The sequence below is a fragment of the Salmo trutta genome, chromosome 18, assembly GCF_901001165.1.
Source record: "Salmo trutta chromosome 18, fSalTru1.1, whole genome shotgun sequence".
Taxonomy (NCBI): Eukaryota; Metazoa; Chordata; class Actinopteri; order Salmoniformes; family Salmonidae; genus Salmo; species Salmo trutta.
In genome coordinates, this window is record NC_042974.1 from 52393046 (window position 1) to 52411439 (window position 18394).

The 18394-nt window shown below is 45.1% G+C and overlaps 1 protein-coding gene across 4 annotated transcripts in view; it reads right to left on the bottom strand.

Moving 5' to 3' along the window:
- The window catches only part of LOC115153505 (RNA binding protein fox-1 homolog 3), a 735146-nt gene that overhangs the window by 211516 nt on the left and 505236 nt on the right, over positions 1 to 18394 (bottom strand). For all 4 annotated transcript variants that reach the window (XM_029699001.1, XM_029699003.1, XM_029698999.1 and 1 more), the window contains one exon: positions 1963 to 2087. In XM_029699001.1, the coding sequence (XP_029554861.1) occupies positions 1963 to 2087 (125 nt within the window). The remainder of the gene's footprint in view (positions 1 to 1962; positions 2088 to 18394) is intronic.

An 18394-nucleotide genomic window follows, 5' to 3' on the forward strand; every position in this document is an offset into this window, starting at 1 on the left:
GTATCAGACTTTTGCAACCCTACAGTGAGGAAAAAAAGTATTTGATCCCCTGCTGATTTTGTACATTTGCCCACTGACAAAGAAATGATCAGTCTATAATTTTAATGGTAGGTTTATTTGAACAGTGAGAGACAGAATAACAAAAAAAATCCAGAAAAACGCATGTCAAAAATGTAAAAAAATGATTTGCATTTTAATGAGGGAAATAAGTATTTGACCCCTTTGCAAAACATGATTTAGTACTTGGTGGCAAAACCCTTGTTGGCAATCACAGAGGTCAGACGTTTCTTGTAGTTGGCCACCAGGTTTGCACACATCTCAGGAGGGATTTTGTCCCACTCCTCTTTGCAGATCTTCTCCAAGTCATTAAGGTTTCGAGGCTGACGTTTGGCAACTCGAACCTTCAGCTCCCTCCACAGATTTTCTATGGGATTAAGGTCTGGAGACTGGCTAGGCCACTCCAGGACCTTAATGTGCTTCTTCTTGAGCCACTCCTTTGTTGCCTTGGCCGTGTGTTTTTGGGTCATTTTCATGCTGGAATACCATCCACGACCCATTTTCAATGCCCTGGCTGAGGGAAAGAGGTTCTCACCCAAGATTTGACGGCACATGGCCCATTCCATCGTCCCTTTGATGAGGTGAAGTTGTCCTGTTCCCTTAGCAGAAACACACCCCCAAAGTATAATGTTTCCACCTCCATGTTTGATGGTGTTCTTGGGGTCACAGCCAGCATTCCTCCTCCTCCAAACACGGTGAGTTGAGTTGATGCCAAAGAGCTCCATTTTGGTCTCATCTGACCACAACACTTTCACCCAGTTGTCCTATGAATCATTCAGATGTTCACTGGCAAACTTCAGATGGCATGTATATGTGCTTTCTTGAGCAGGGGGACCTTGCGGGCGCTGCAGGATTTCAGTCCTTCACGGCGTAGTGTGTTACCAATTGTTTTCTTGGTGACTATGGTCCCAGCTGCCTTGAGATCATTGACAAGATCCTCCTGTGTAGTTCTGGGCTGATTCCTCACCGTTCTCATGATCATTGCAACTCCACGAGGTGAGATCCTGCATGGAGCCCCAGGCCGAGGGACATTGACAGTTCTTTTGTGTTTCTTCCATTTGCGAATAATCGCACCAACTGTTGTCATCTTCTCACCAAGCTGCTTGGCGATGGTCTTGTAGCCCATTCCAGCCTTGTGTAGGTCTACAATCTTGTCCCTGACATCCTTGGAGAGCTCTTTGGTCTTGGCCATGGTGGAGAGTGTGGAATCTGATTGATTGATTGCTTCTGTGGACAGGTGTCTTTTATTCAGGTAACAAACGGAGATTAGGAGCACTCCCTTTAAGAGTGTGCTCCTAATCTCAGCTCGTTACCTGTATAAAAGACACCTGGACGCCAGAAATCTTTCTGATTGAGAGGGGGTCAAATACTTATTTCCCTCTTTAAAATGCAAATCAATTTATAACATTTTTGACATACGTTTTTCTGGATTTTGTTGTTGTTATTATGTCTCTCACTTTTCAAATAAACCTACCATTAAAATTATAGACTGATCATTTCTTTATCAGTGGGCAAATGTACAAACTCAGCAGGGGATCAAATACTTTTTTCCCACACTGTAACTGCAAGTCACATTATGCTGGCTTGCATAGTGATGTGTAATTATATTTGGAATCTTGCCAGAGTTAGGATTTCCAACAGTTGGAACTTGTAGTCACCCGCAACCTGCATTCATAATTACTGCCAGGATTAGATCAGTGTGAGGACTTGACTTTGAGAACACTTTACTAGAAGTATTTGAGCTAAAAATGCCTTGGGGTTTACAGTGTGTCTGACATTTTCAAGACTGCAGTTTTTTTAAACATAGCAGTGGCACAGAACAACCATCCATGATGGAGCAGAGACCAATCACAGCACAGTAAGTGACGACAGACAGAGAGGAAGGAAGGACTCCCAAAAACTCACCAGTCTGGTGACGACGGGTACCCCGAAATGCCAGATGTGCTCGTTGAGCAGGCCGCTGTACACCACGTTGCCAAAAAGAGCAATGGTTCCCTGCTGCTTACACAAGCCAGTTCCTGGTTTGGTTTCTATGGAGATAGAAATACATGATAGGTAAATGTCTTGTAGAAATGCATCAAATATGATGTCATACAATATATTAAAGAAAATAAAGTAAAAAGATAAGAGAGAGAGAGACAGTGAAAGAGAGAGAGCGAGAGAGAGACAGACAGACAGACAGACAGACAGACAGACAGACAGACAGACAGACAGACAGACAGACAGACAGACAGAAAGAAAGAAAGAAAGAAAGAAAGAAAGAAAGAAAGAAAGAAAGAAAGAAAGAAAGAAAGAAAGAAAGAAAGAAAGAAAGAAAGAAAGAAAGAAAAAAATGGACTGAGTTAATAAACAGCGAACTTCCTGGACAGAGTTATTGGATAGGTCAGGGAGAGAAACACACAGGAAGAAAAAGATGGAGAGACAAACTGTATTTTCACGCACACGGAATAAAAGCAAGCATAAACACGGCACACACACACATCATTCACACATTGCCCAAAAACAAAAAGTGTAATGTTTATAAACCAGCGTCAGCTCAAAAATAAAATGGAAGAGGACTGTACTGTTGTCTCATTGCATAAGAGAGGGATCCAGAGGATTTGTGTCTGTATACCAAAAAATGCTGGGTTGTTTGGTATGTAAACTTAAAAAGAGCCAGGTTGGGGTGTTGATTCTGGGAAATTGAGCTATGAAACACTGGGTCAGAACAGAAGATTGGAGACATGGCTTAGTAGGGGCGTGGCTTTCAGAGAGTTATTTTTGGCCACCTGTAAGAATAATTGTCATTCCAGTTTATCTGTTCGGTTGTTTTGTCAACATATTTTAAGGTTGAGTACTGACATTTTTGCATCTTTAACAAAGCTTAAATAATGATATTAATTTGATATTAAAGTCTGTAATGTGGTTAACTATAAGTGTTCAATGTACAAACTTACAATGAACAGGAATGAAGTTTACTCTCATGGGTGGCCAAACATATCTATCTGAAAGCTACACCCCCAATAGGCCACTCCTTTGGATTTCCCAAAGATGGTTTTATTTAGCCCTCTATTGGGTTTTTATTCACTTTTTCATACTCGAGTTCTAAATATCTCTAACAGTACCCCCAGTGTGAGTTTTCTCATGCACGTGATGTCAGAATTTGCTCACTATTGTAAAATGTGATTGTTATGCAATAGGACAGTTAAACCGTGCTGCCCTCAAACCAAGACACGCTGCCTGCTAATTATCTAGAGGCTATGTTTCAATTTGACATGATTTTCTAAGAACAGTTTGAAATTAGATGCGCTCAGCCTCCTCATTAATTCACATAGAAGTTGCCCATTTCACTGTAGCGGACAATGTACGTTTGAGGCATGATATGCTAATGTAGGCAAGGATAAGCTAGATGAGCTGGACAAACTTCTCTCTTCGACGAGAGCACAAGCACTCTCCCAGTGTTTTTTCAGGTTAAGTATGCAGACATTTGTGCATCTCCAGTCAGAACACAACCTCCCCGAACTTTTCTCCCCTGACACATTTTCCAGCTGGCTCCCACATTGCCTTCATTGTTGTTTGCCTTACTAATAATTACTCTATTACTATACTCAATTGTGCTTATGTAGTTACATGTTTCTATTAATTCTGCAAAACAATGCAAATGCTAACGGCATCAAATAAGTATTAGCTTGTGTTGTATCCTTTGAAGCTGTCCTGGCATTATCATGACCATTGCACTGGCCTGTGTATTAATTTGGCCTGATTAGCTTAGCTCTGCCCTGCCCCATGTGGAGTCCTTGTGGAGCCCTTCAGTTACTGTGCTACTTCATTGTAATATTGTTTTAATGCTATATCCTGGTATTTTATTTTATTTGCTAATAATTCCTCTTTATTCTGTACTTTCAGAAACCACACACACACACACACAAAGTATTGAACATACTATAACTTGCCAACATCCTAACTGGAACTAGACATCTTTCTTTGCTGAAGATTGAGGACAGCTTTTGTATTCTAGCAACATCCTGTTTGGAGAGGGAGTAGGGAGGATGAGGGAGTAGGGAGGATGGGGGAGTGGAGAGGATGATGAGGGAGTGGGGAGGTGTGTGAGATATTGTCAATATAATTGCATAATGGAACTGTATATGTAGGTAGAGTTATTAAAGTGACTATGCATAGATGATAACAACAGAGAGCAGCAGCGGTGTAAAAGAAGGGGGGGGTGGCAAAGCAAATAGTCTGGGTAGCCATTTGATTAGGTGTTCAGGAGTCTTATGGCTTGGGGGTAAAATCTGTTTAGAAGCCTCTTGGACCTAGACTTGGTGCTCCGGTACCACTTGCCGTGTGGTAGCAGAGAGACCAGTCTATGACTAGGGTGGCTGGGGTCTTTGACAATTTCTAGGGCCTTCCTCTGACACCGCCTGGTATAGAGGTCGTGATTTGTCAGGAAACTTGGCCTCAGTGATGTACTGGGCCATTCGCACTACCCTCCTGTAGTGCCTTGTGATCGGAGGCTGAGCAGTTGCCATACCAAGCGGTGATGCAACCAGTCAGGATGCTCTCGATAGTGCAGCTGTATAACCTTTTGAGGATCTGAGGACCCATGCCAAATCTTTTCAGTCTCCTGAGGGGGAATAGGTTTTGTCGTTCCCTCTTCACGACTGTCTTGGTGTGCTTGGACCATGTTAGTTTGCTGGTGAGGTGGACACCAAGGAACTTGAAGCTCTCAACCTGCTCCACTGCAGCTCCGTCCATGGGAATGGGGGCGTGCTCGGTCCTCTTTTTCCTGTAGTCCACAATCATCTCCTTTGTCTTGAACACGTTGAGGGAGAGGTTGTTGTCCTGGCACCACCCGGCCAGGTCACTGACCTGCTCCCTATAGGCTGTCTCGTCGTTGTCGGTGATCAGGCCTACCACTGTTGTGTCATTAGCAAACTTAATGATGGTGTTGGAGTCGTGTTTGGCCGTGCAGTCATGAGTGAACAGGGAGGACTGAGCACGCATCCCTGAGTGGCCCCTGTGTTGAGTATCAGCGTGGCGGATGTGTGGTTACATAAACTTACCACCTGGAGGCGGCCCGTCAAGAGGTCCATGATCCAGTTGCAGAGGAAGGTGTTTAGTCCCAGGGTCCTTAGCTTAGTGATGAGCTTTGAGGGCACTATTGTGTTGAACGCTGAGCTGTAGTCAATGAATAGCATTCTAACATAGGTGTTCCTTTTATCCAAGTGGGAAAGGACAGTGTGGAGTGCAATAGAGATTGCATCATCTGTGGATCTGTTGGGGCGTTATGCAAATTAGAGTGGGTCTAGGGTTTCTGGGATAATGGTGTTGATGTGAGCCATGATCCGCCTTTCAAAGCATTTCATGGCTACAGACGTGAGTGCTACGGGTCGGTAGTCATTTAGGCAGGTTACCTTAATGTTTTTGGGCACAGGCACTATGGTGGACTGCTTAAACAGGTTGGTATTACAGACTCAGACAGGGAGAGGTTGAGAAGGTCAGTGAAGACACTTGCCGGTTGGTCAGCGCATGCTCGCAGCACACATCCTGGTAATCCGTCTGGCCCAGCGGCCTTGTGAATGTTGACCTGTTTGAAGGTCTTACTCACATCTGCTGCGGAGAGAGTGATCACACAGTCGTCCGGATCAGCTGGTGCTCTCATGCATGTTTCAGTGTTACTTGCCTCAAAGCGATTATATATGTAGTTTAGCTTGTCTAGAAGGCTCGTGTCACTGGGCAGCTCTCGGCTGTGCTTCCATTTGTAATCTGTAATGGTTTTCAAGCTCTGACACGTCCGATGAGCGTCAAAGCCGGTGTGGTACGATTTGATCCTAGTCCTGTATTGACGCTTTTCCTGTTTGATGGCTTGTCGGAGGACATGGCGGGATTTCTTATAAGCTTCCGGGTTAGAGTCCCGCTCCTTGAAAGCATCAGCTCTAGCCTTTAGCTCAGTGCGGATGTTGCCTGTAATCCATGGCTTCTTGTTGGGGTATGTACGTACAGTCACTGTGGGGATGACGTCAAAGATGCACTCATTGATGAAGCTAGAGACTGATGTGGTGTACTCCTCAATGCCATTGGAGGAATCACGGAACATATTCTAGTCTGTGCTAGAAAAACAGTCCTGTAGCTTAGTATCTGCTTCATCTGACCACTTTTTTTATGGATCTAGTCACTGGTGCTTCCTGCTTTAATTTTTGCTTGTAAGCAGGAATCAAGAGGATAGAATTATGGTCAGATTTGCCAAATGGAGGGCGAGGGAGAGCTTTGTACTCGTCTCTGTGTGTGGAGTAAAGGTGGTCCAGAGGTTTTTCCTAAGGTTGCACATGCTGATTTGAAATTTGGTAAAACGGATTTAAGTTTCCCTGCATTAAAGTCCCCCCGGCTACTAGGAGTGCCGCCTCTGGGTGAGTGTCTTCTTGTTTGCTTATGGTGGAATACAGCTCATTCAATGCTGTCTTAGTGCCAGCCTCTGACTGTGGTGGCATGTAAACAGCTACGAAAAATACAGATGATAGATAGTGTGGTCTACAGCTTATCATGAGATACTCTACCTCAGGTGAGCAATAGATCAAGACTTAGATATCGTGCACCAGCTGTTATTTATAAAAATAGATAGTCCGCCGTCCCTTGTCTTACCAGACGCTGCTGTTCTATCCTGCCGGTGCAGCGTATAACCAGCCAGCTGTATGTTGATAGTGTCATCGTTCAGCCACGACTCCATGAAGCATAAGATATTACAGTTTTGAATGTCCCGTTGGTAGTTTAATCTTCCGCGTAGGTCATCTATTTTATTGTCCAAAGATTGTAGGTTTGCTTGCAGATTGGAAGGAAGTGGGGGTTTATTTGATCGCCTACGAATTCTCAGAAGGCAGCCCACCCTCCAGCCCCATTTTATCCTCTTTACGCAAATCACGGGGATCTGGGCCTGATCCCGAGAAAGCAGTATATCGTTCGCGTCGGGCTTGTCAGACTCATTATAGGAAAAAAAGGATTCTGCCAGGCATAAGAGATGGTAGCGGCAACATTCTGTAGAAAATAAGTAAAAAAACAAGTCACAAACAACTCAAATAAACAAACAAAAAAACACAATCGGTTGGGGGCACGTAAAACTTCTGCCTTCTTCTCTGGTGAAATTTAATGGAAAAGTATAAGCCATTTTATGTATAAGTGCAGCAATGCACACACATCAGTAGGCTATAAGCATGAATGTTTCATTAGTGGGAAAACACCATTATCAAATGCGATTATGCATGTAATGCTTTCATTATAAAGGCGCATTTTTATGGTGAAAATGATCTTACTCAAACTTGAAACTCACATGCTGCGTATGTATGCCATTTAGGCTCTACACCCATTGTAAAGTGGATTCATGTGCTTAATTTTAACAAGTTATTTGGCCACCTTATCAAAACATACAGGAGGTATGGGACAAAAAAAGGTATTCATTGTTTCTTGCCTTATGCTGGGCATCATTCAAAAGCGATAGTATATAAATCACAAGTTATAGGCTAATATTGTCACCCATCAGAGTATTCTTTATTTGACCTTGTATTTACATATACAAAATAGTATGTGTGAAATTTGTTTTGATTTAGAATGGACCACTACCATGCACCTGTCTCAAAACAGGGGCAAGGGAAAAAAATACATTTCATCTATGCACTTAAATAGTGAATGGATGATGCATTTCCCGAGGTTCCTTTTCATGCCAGACAAGTAGGCTATACTTCTGTTGTAAAGAGAAGCAATATGCATAATATTAGGAAAGAGGATAAATAAATATAGTAGGACTAGTCTATCGAAAACAGATGGGATCCTCCTCTTTTTAATAGAGGCCATCACTGTTTTCTCACGCAATTGCAAAGCCTATAGAAAAGTTGCGCAACATCAGCTCATGAGGTTTGATTAGATTTTAGATTACATTGCATTGGTGTCAGAGTGACTAGAGGGACAATAAAGTGCTGTGTACCAGGCAGTTAGCAAGTTTGGTAGGCTACTAATGACCATCAGCAGCATCAGAGCTTGGAGAAGTCTAATTACCGTGACTAAACGTTCACGTGGAATTTGACTGCCCTAGCTCAAAGTGAGTGTCAGGGGTGACGTGATTGGCTGCCGTGGTAATACTGATGATTTGACTCCACCAATGGTTTGTTTACAAAGCAGATTAGGATAATTAACGTGGCAGGTTAGGAGAACTAACGCAGCAGTTAGGGTGAATTAACATACAAGGTTAAGAGAATGAGGTTAGGAAAATGTTAGGGTTTAGCTACAACGCTACAGTTGTCGACTACTGTGGACCCGGACACGACCACTAGATAGAGCTTTTGTAGGCCTAGCTACTCCATCTAGCCACAACAGTAGACAAACCATCTGTGGTGACAAATCAATATATTAACACCACCACAGGCCACTTGTATCAATAAATCACTATCAGAAAATGGTTTATGTGGATAATAATTTCTTTATTTACTGTTTTATTGACGTTTTCAAGTCATTCCTCCTCTTGCATAGATTGTAATGGACACGTGACGTGTGTAAAATATTTTTTGGGAAGGTTGTACTGATTATGATGAGCTAATGCTAAGCTATTTGCCGGGTATGTGTGGAGACATGTTTGTTGACATCATTCAACGCATTCTGGGTTTCACAGAAACATCTGTCAGACCAAAGATGATGTAGCAATGGTATAGGGATGGCTCACTCATCTTTCGAGTAAACTTCCGGAAGTGAATGATTGTAGATGACTCACTCCCTTCAACATGCATATTGCAAACAGAATCAACTCATCTTGTCACCTCTTCGTATCTTTGGTTGATGCAGAAAAACAAACATGGTGGTGCGCCCACTCTACCCACCGTCTGATTATTTTAGACTTTTAGAAAGTGATTTACTCAATTATTTAGATCACTGGTGAGCTCACCCATGATGTTATGAATTGTAAATACTAATCACTATTAGCTAATTCGTATTATGGTTTCTATCAGCAGAGAATTGGCAAAATCTGACCTCTTCTGTTAGCTCACACTTTACTCAGTTACCGCTAGAACTAATGTAGCCAACATTGTCCGATTTGGATGAGAATTGTTTTATGCTGTTGCTACTTCTGTGATTGTCTGAACATTGCATCCAAAAATATACTGCTCACACTGAGGACGTAACATTGTAAAGTGTCACACCCTGATCAGTTTCACCTGTCCTTGTTATTGTCTCCACCCCCTCCAGGTATCGCTTGTTTTCCCCAGTGTATTTATCCCTGTGTTTTCTGTCTCTCTGTGCCAGTTCGTCTCGTTTGTTCCAAGTCAACCAGCGGTTTTTCCCTTACTCCTGCCTTTGCTATTCTCTTTTTTTCTAGTTCTCCCGGTTTTGACCCTTGCCTGTTCTGGACTCTGTACCCACCTGCCTGACCATTCTGCCTGCCTTGACCACGAGCCTTTCTGCAACTCTACCTCCAGGACTCTGATCTGGTTTTGACCTTTTGCCTGTCCGTGACCATTCTCTTGCCTACTCCTATTATTAAACATTGTAAGACTCCAACCATCTGCATCTGGGTCTCACCTTGTGTCATGATTGTACGAACTGGCCATGACAGACCCAGCAGACTTGGACCAGCTCCCCCACGCTGTCTCCCTGCAGGGAGCCACCATTGAGAAACATGAGGAGTTGTTACAGGACCTTTCGGAAGGGCTCTGTTCCTTGATGGCACGCCACGACCATGTTAGCTCAGAGGCTGCCTGCCACCTCTGGAAAAACCCCAATCACCCAGTAATTTTTTCCCCCTATCCTTGGTGAGTTGGTACAGCCTATCCCGGCTCCCTGAGAACCCCTCTTACCACCTCTGGAGCAATATTCGCCAAATCCTGGTGCCTGCCGGGGTTTTCTGTCTCACTGCTCGCTTATTTTTGAGCTGCAGCCATCTTCGTTTCCTTCAGACTGATCGTAGATAGCGTATATCACTACGCTAATGTCGGGAAGGGCGGGATACGGCAGTTTGGGAGCAACAATCTGCCACTGTGGTCATCTGGAGGAATTTATGGCAGAGGTGAGAAAGGTAACTGGGATTAAGGCGGCCAGTAAACTGCTTAACTTACATCAAAACTCCCGTAGTGTGGCAGACTATGCGGTTGATTTTTGCACATTGGCCGCCGAGAGTGCTTGGAATCCGGAGCCTCTTCTTGATACTTTTCTGCAAGGATTATCTAAGGATGTAAAGGATGAGCTAGCTGCTCGGGAATTACCGGTGGACCTCGACTCCCTTATCGCCCTAACCATCAAAATCAATGGACGCCTAAGGGAACGTAGGACTGAGAGGTCTGGTCCCGGGCACACCCGAGCACCCGCTATGGCTCGTTCACCTTCGAGGGAATCCGGAAGTTTCTGAAGGCAGCTTTTACGAGAGGATTCGAAGCCACCCGAGCACTCTCGTGAATCTACAATGGGTGAGTTGGATACTCCTGAGCCTATGCAGTTGGGTTGTCAGTTGGGGAACGCTCACGGAGGATAAACAGTAACTCTTTTCTGTACTGTGAAGGGGCAGGACATTTTATTGTTACCTGCGCTATTAGGTAACCCTTGTCTTTAGTGGGTTCCAGCACTATGGTGAGTCAGACTGAGAGTTCCCTAATTCCCATCACCCGCACACCCTTTTTTATGCTTTTGCTGTGGGGAGACCAATCCAAGTCTCTCCGAGTGCTCATTGACTCTGGGGCTGATGAATGTCTTATGGATGCCACGATAGATTTAGAGCTTGGTATTCCCACTCAGCCTCTCGCTGTGCCAATGGATGCTAGCGCACTGGACAGCCGATCTATAGGGGAAGTCACCCATAGTACTATGCCTGTTCAATTACGGGTTTCTGGTAACCACAGTGAGACCACGGTTCCTCCTCATTGCATCTCCCCATGTTCCAGTTGTTTTGGGATTTTCCTGGCTACAAAAACACAAACCTGTGATTGACTGGACCACAAGCTCCATCCTGGGTTGGAGCCCATTTTGCCATTCCCACTGCCTTCAAGCAGCACAGCCTTCCCCAAGTCGTCTTCCTCAGGACGTTAGCAAGACTGTGGATGTCTCTGCCATTCCCACTGAGTACCATTACCTCCTGGAGGTCTTCAGTAAGGCATATGCTGCTTTCCTTCCCCCGCACCGTCCTTATGACTGTGTCATTGATCTTCTCCCAGGCACTACACCACCTTGGGGTCAGTTGTATTCTCTGTCCGGACCAGAGACCAAAGCTATGGAGGAATACATAGAGAGGTCTCTGGCCACTGGGGCCGTCCGTCCATCTTCATCTCCCGCCGGCGCAGGTTTTTCTTTGTGGAGAAGGACAAGACCTTGCGTCTGTGCATTGACTGCTGTGGACTTAACGACATTACTGTCAAGAATCATTACCCCCTACCCCTCTCCTCAGCATTTGAACCTCTCCAGGAGGCCACCATATTTTCCAAGTTGGACCTTCGAAATGCCTACCACCGGGGGATGAGTGGAAGACAGCCTTCAACACAGCCAGTGGACATTATGAGTACCAGGTCATGCCATTTGGACTCACCAACGCCCCGCTGTTTTTCAGGCTTTGGTCAATGATGTGCTTCGGGACATGCTAAACAGGTTTGTGTTCGTGTACCTTGATGACATCCTGTTTTTGTTTTTTCCCCGATCTGCACAAGAACATGTTCTTCATGTCAGACAGGTCCTTCAGCGCCTCCTGGAGAACCAACTGTTCATGAAAGCCGAGAAGTGTGAGTTTCACCGCACTACTATCACCTGTCTGGGGTATGTTATTGCTGAGGGCAATGTTCAGATGGATCCTGGAAAGGTGAAAGCAGTGGTGGATTGGCCTCAACCAACATCCAGGGTGCAGTTGCAACGGTTTCTTGATTATGTATACTTCTACCGCAGTTTCATTTGGGACTACAGCACCCTGGCATCCCCCCTCTCTGCACTCACCTCTTCCAAGGTACCGTTCAAATGGTCTCCAGCTGTCGACAAAGCCTTTGTGGACATGAAGCATCGGTTCACAACAGCACCCATCCCCATCCCATGCATCAATTTGTGGCGGCAGTTGATGCTTCGGATGTTGGCGTGGGGGCCATCCTGTCCCAGCGATCTACCCAGGATCAGAAGCTTCATCCCTGTGCCTTCCTGTCCCATCGTCACAATAATCCTGCAGAGAGGAACCACGATGTAGGCAATTGAGAACTCCTGGCGGTTAAGATGGCATTGGAAGAGTGGAGGCACTGGCTGGAATGAGTAGAACAGCCATGCTTAGTCTGGACCGGCCATAAAAACTTGGAATCTCCGTACAGCCAAGCGCCTCAACTCCAGGCAGGCTCGGTGGGCCCTCCTGTTTACCAGATTCAACACCATTTCCTACCGCCCAGGGTCAAAGAATGTGAAGCCTGACGCTCTCTTCCACCTATACAGTTCCTCTGACACACCCTCGACCTCTGAAACCATTCTCCCTACCTCATGCCTTGCTGCCACTGGATTAGGGTATTGAGAACCTGGTTCGTAAGGCGCAACGCTCCCAGCCTGGACCTGAAGTGGGCCCAGCTAACCGGCTGTTTGTCCCTAATCCATGGAATGGGCTTATTCCTCCAGGCTGACCTGTCATCCAGGGTCCCGTCGTACACTAGTCTTCCTCCGACAACGTTTCTGGTGGCCCACCATGGTTCCTAACGTCTCTGCCTATGTCGCCACATGCAGTGTGTGCTCAGAACAGGACTCCACGGCAAGCTCTTTCTGGCCTACTGCAACCACTACTGGTCCGTCATCGTCCCTGGTCTCATATCTCTGGACTTTGCCACTGGGCTCCCTCTGTCGGATGGCAACACTGTCATTCTAACGGTAGTCAACCGGTTTTCCAAGGCCGCCCATTTCATCCATCTTATGGTGCAGCATATCTTCCGGGTCCATGGACTCCTGGTAGACTTGGTCTCCGATCGGGGTTCTCGTCTCAGTTCTGGAAGGCATTCTGCACCCTTATTGGGTTGTCGGCCAGCCTGTCATCCGGATTTTATCCCCAAACTAACGGTCAGTTGGAGCAAGCCAACCAAGACCTGGAAACCACCCTGAGATGCCTGGTCTCAACCAATCCCACTTCCTGGATCAGACAACCGGTTTGGGTGACGTATGCCCGGAACACCCTTCCCTGTTCGGCCACAGGACTCACCCCATGGAGCACTCAAATGGAGAATCAGCCTCCACTCTTCCCGGAACAAGAACAGGAGGTCAGCGTACCCTCGGCCCAGATGTTTGTCCGCCGCTGTCGACGTACCTGGAGAAGAGCCAGGGCGGCTATTCCCAAGACCTCCTCCAGGTATTGCCGACAAGCGGACCGTTGCCGGACCCCAGCTCCCGGCTACCGCATTGGGCAAAGGGTATGGCTGTCCACATGGGACCTGCCCCTTCGGGTAGAGTCCCGCAAACTGTCCCCTCGTTTCATTGGTCCTTTTCCCATCTCCAGAGTCCTGAGTTCCACTGCTGTCCATCTTGTGTTACCCCATACCCTCCGTATTCACCCTACTTTCCATGTGTCTAAGATTAAGCCTGTGTCTCACAGTTATTTGTCTTCTGTCCCCAGCCCCACCCCCCTCCCCGTGTCATTGATGGCCATCCGGCCTACACATTGCAAAATGTCTCCTGGGTGTTCGACCACGTGGCAAGGGTTTCCAGTACCTGGTTGACTGGGAGGGTTATGGCCCGGAAAAGAGGTGCTGGGTTCCCGCTAGAGACATCCTGGATCCAGCCCTCATCACCGACTTCCACCGCTGACACCCCGGTCAACCAGGTATGCGCCTATGTAGGATGCCAGGAGGCGTCCCTAGGGGGGACGGGAAACTTATTTTTTCCCCCGTACTCCTGCCTTTGCTATTCTCTTTTTTCTAGTCTTCCCGGTTTTGACCCTTGCCTGTTCTGGACTCTGTACCCGCCTTCCTGCCTTGACCACGAGCCTTTCTGCAACTCTGATCACTTTATCAGAAGCACATGATCAATGACTTCCAAAGCTTCATTTTGTCGCATTGATTTGGTATTGATTTGGTAGAAGGCAAAGGTTAGGCGGTGCACCCGCTATGGAGTGTGGGACGTCGTCTATAATTTGGTTGCGTTACATTTTGACCAACAGGTGCCACTGTGTTGATCAAAGTCACGAATAATGAACCTATTTGAGACACAATAGGCTGGAAAACCTCAATGCTTAATTTCCCAATCACTACCATTTTAAATTCATGCTGTAGTACAACAAAATATGGAATAAGTCAAGGGGTATGAATACTTTCTGAAGGCACTGTAAGTGCCCAACTGGCTGGGTCAAATAACTCAACTTGTGTTCTGTTCAATATTTACACAGCGCTGCGGTTTTTTTAATCCAGATTTTTTTGGAGTGTAGTATAACATAATGCACGATAAGACAAAAGACAACTGCATTGTGTCTTGAAAATAAAATGCTTTCTCTCCCTCTCGTCCGTGGTGGTTCTGGTCAAACGTAGTGCATTATATAGGGTGCCATTTGGGAGGCAGCCATATTAAAATGGCACTTGTGCATTCCCAGGCCGCAGTGCCACATGCGCTTTATTGTTAGAGCAGTGCGGCTACACGCGCGCAAGCCTTACTGCAGAGACAGGCGTAGGGCTGGCTGCTTTATGACCCTAGCCTTGCTACCCCCGGGTAGGGTGCTAACACGCAAGAGTACACACACAAGCCTTTGAAAAAGGAATTCAATAAACTGATTTAAACCACTGCATGGTCTCTTTATTCACCAGTTTCACCTCTCTTTCCTCTTCTCAATTCTCTGCTCCTCTTTCTCCCCTCCTCGCTTTCCTTCCTCTCCTCTCTTCTCTTGTCTGCATGCGCTTCGGTTGGGATTAATTATTAAACAGGAGATGATAAATCACTAGAGAGGTGAGAGTGAAGAGCATCTGCACTGGAGGAGCACCGGCCGTTACTGCACATGGGAGTGTAGAACCAACCACAACAGCTTTATTACACTGGTGAGGGAGGGAGGCGCAAGAGCTTTCATTTGATTCAGCTTTTCCTCTTCACCGGTTTGGGAGATTTGATGTGAAATAGGTTCGCCTGTGGGAAATGTCAGCATCATTCGAAACAGGAAGCTTGAAGGGTTTCGGTTTGTCAAAAAGGTAATAATTATAATATCCAGTCTGAGTAACAAGCACAGTAATGTGATATTAAAGTGATTATGGCAGTAGGCAGATTATGCAATACTCATGTAAACACCTTGCTCTGCTTATCTTAATTGGCGTTAAGGTTAAAATCGAAGTAAGCATATGCCAATTAAAATACCTGGTTTTCTGAGCAATCTTTCAAGTTATTAGGACATGTAAACACCTTAATCGGTGTATTTGATGTGCGCAAGTGCTAGCAACAGCCGATGAGCCACCCTCTTTATCGAGAGTGAAGTCAGTTCGGAACAACTGAATGTATGCATCTTAGAAGTAGTTTTCACATACAAACTTTATATGTCCATGCTGACCAGAAACAACATGGTCGCTGTGGAATATCTTTTGTTTTGATTGGCGATTTTCTGCATCAGGTAGCCTGATTTTAGATGTGTCCATGTAAACTGGATTATTAGGGAAATCGTTATTTTTGCAAAGCATGTCAACGTTTTAATTCAACTATTATATTATTCTGATTATCCACAAAAATCACATTATTGTGTGCATCTAATCGTACTCAATACCTACTCAACTAAGAGAGAAACAATTATGATACATGGGCTACAATGCATTTGGATATGATTCAGACCCCTTCACTTTTTCCACATTTTGTTACGTTGCAGCCTTATTCTAAAATGGATTAAATAAATGTCTTTCCTCATCGATCTTCACACAATACCCCATAATGACATATTTATAAAAAATAAAATAAAAACAGAAATACCTTATTTACATAAGTATTCAGACTGCTATGAGACTTAAAATTTAGCTCAGGTGCATCCAGTTTCCATCGATTATCCTTGAGATATTTTTACAACTTGACTGATGTCACGGTTGTCGTCGGTGAAGGAGGACCAAAACGCAGCAGGCATGTGGTTGTTCATTTTGAACATTTATTAAATCAAAAGGAACACTCCAAAACAACAAAACGAAACGAACTACAGACAGTCTGGCAAGGCACAAGGCTAAACTCAGAACAATCTCCCACAAGTGACAAACACACCCTCATATATGGGACTCTCAATCAAAGGCAAAAGGGAAAACACCTGCCTTCAATTGAGAATCCCAATCCCAATTAACCAACCATAGAAACACACTTACTAGACTACACATAGAAATACATAAACATAGACCATAAACCAAAAACCCGGAAATACTAAATCAAACACCCTTTTACCAAAACACCACCCTGAACCACATAAAACAAATACCCTCTGCCACGTCCTGACCAAACTACAATACCAATTAACCCTTATACTGGCCAGGACGTGACAACTGAAGTCCACCTGTGGTAAATTCAAATGATTGGACATGATTTGGAAAGGCACACGCCTGTCTATATAAGGTCCCACAGTTGACAGAGCATGTCTGTGCAAAAACTAAGCCATGAGGTTGAAGGCATTGTCCGTTGAGCTCCGCGACAGGATTGTGTTGAGTCACAGATCTGGGGAAGGGTATCAAAAAAGTGTTGCAACATTGAAGGTCCCCAAGAACACAGTGGCCTTGAATCATTCTTAAATGGAAGAAGTTTGGAACCACCAAGACACTTCCTAGAGCTGGCTGCCTTGCCAAACTGAGCAATCGGGGGAGAAGGGCCTTAGTCAGGGAGGTGATCAAGAACCCGATGGTCACTCTGATAGAGCTCCAGAATTCCGCTGTGGAGATGGGAGAACCTTCCAGAAGGACAACCATCTCTGCAGCACCAACAATCATGCCTTTATGATAGAGTGGCCACTCCTCAGTAAAAGGCACATGACATCCCACTTGAAGTTTGCCTAAAGGTACCTAAAGGACTCTCAGACCATGAGAAACAAGAGAAAACTCTTTGGCCTGAATGCCAAGCGTTGCATCTGGAGGAAACTACGCACCATCCCTACGGTGAAGCATGGTCGTGGCAGCATCATGCTGTGGGGATGTTTTTCAGCTGCAGGGACTAGGGGACTAGTCAGGATGAGGAAAATATAATTGGAGCAAAGGACAGAGAGATCCTTGATGAAAACCTGCTCCAGAGCGAAGGTTCACCTTCCAACAGGACAATGATCTTAATCACACAGCCAAGACACCGCAGGAGATGCTTCGGGACAAGTCTCTGAATGTCCTTGAGTGGCCCAGCCAGAGCCCGGACTTGAACCCGATCGAACATCTCTGTAGAAACCTGAAAATATATATATATATATAAAACAGGTTTTTAGAAATTATAGCAAATATATTGCAAATAAAAAACTGATATCACATATATCAGTTTGATGGAATTACAGTGTTGTGTATCACCAAATTAGCTTGCAATAATTTTACTGCAACACTGCATCCAAGTTGTTTGACATAGGTGTTTCAAAGAGCTCATGAATATAAGCTCCTCGCCCACTCAGCCTGTCTTTTCAAACTTCCTGGTATTTAGCCATGAGAGAAAAAGTACTTTTCAGGACCTTTAAGTCTTTTAACAGTTGACTGTTTGCCCGTGTCCATTTGATGTGCTTGCCCACAGCCAGTATGGAACTCTTTGTTTAGGCCTCTAGAAGTGTAAGAGATTTAAAACACCTAGTATTAATAAATATTGTAGCGGTTTCAGTGGTTGTGTTGTGGATGGCTGTTGATGATGATGACTGCGAGGTTTCTTTGTTTTTGGCTGCCAGGACCACGGACAGCAATGTGAAGTATTCCCCAGAGGCAGGACCACGGACAGCTCAGGGGAAACTTCTAGACTGCAGCAGAACAGCCACACCTGTCTCCAGTTGTAATCAGACCCAAAACTGCAGACAGGTGAAACCAATCAGTTCCTCTACTTAACCGCGCCCTGGGTTTTCTTTTTGTCTTATTTTTTTACATTTTTGTCACGTCCTGACCAGTATAAGGGGTTATTTGTTATTGTAGTTTGGTCAGGGCGTGGCAGGGGTGTGTTTGTTTTGGGTTTTGTATTTCTATGTTTTTTCTATGTTGTGTATTTCTTTGTGTTGGCCTGGCATGGCTCTCAATCAGGGACAGCTGTACATCGTTGTTGCTGATTGGGAGCCATACTTAGGTAGCCCTTTTTTCTACCTGCCTTTTGTGGGAAGTTGTTTTTGCACTGCTGGTGTTAGCCTGCAAAACTGTTTAGCTGTCGTTCATTAGTTTTCTTGTTTTGTGTAGTGTTCAATAAAAGTTAATATGAGCATTCACATACCCGCTGCATTTTGGTCCAATCA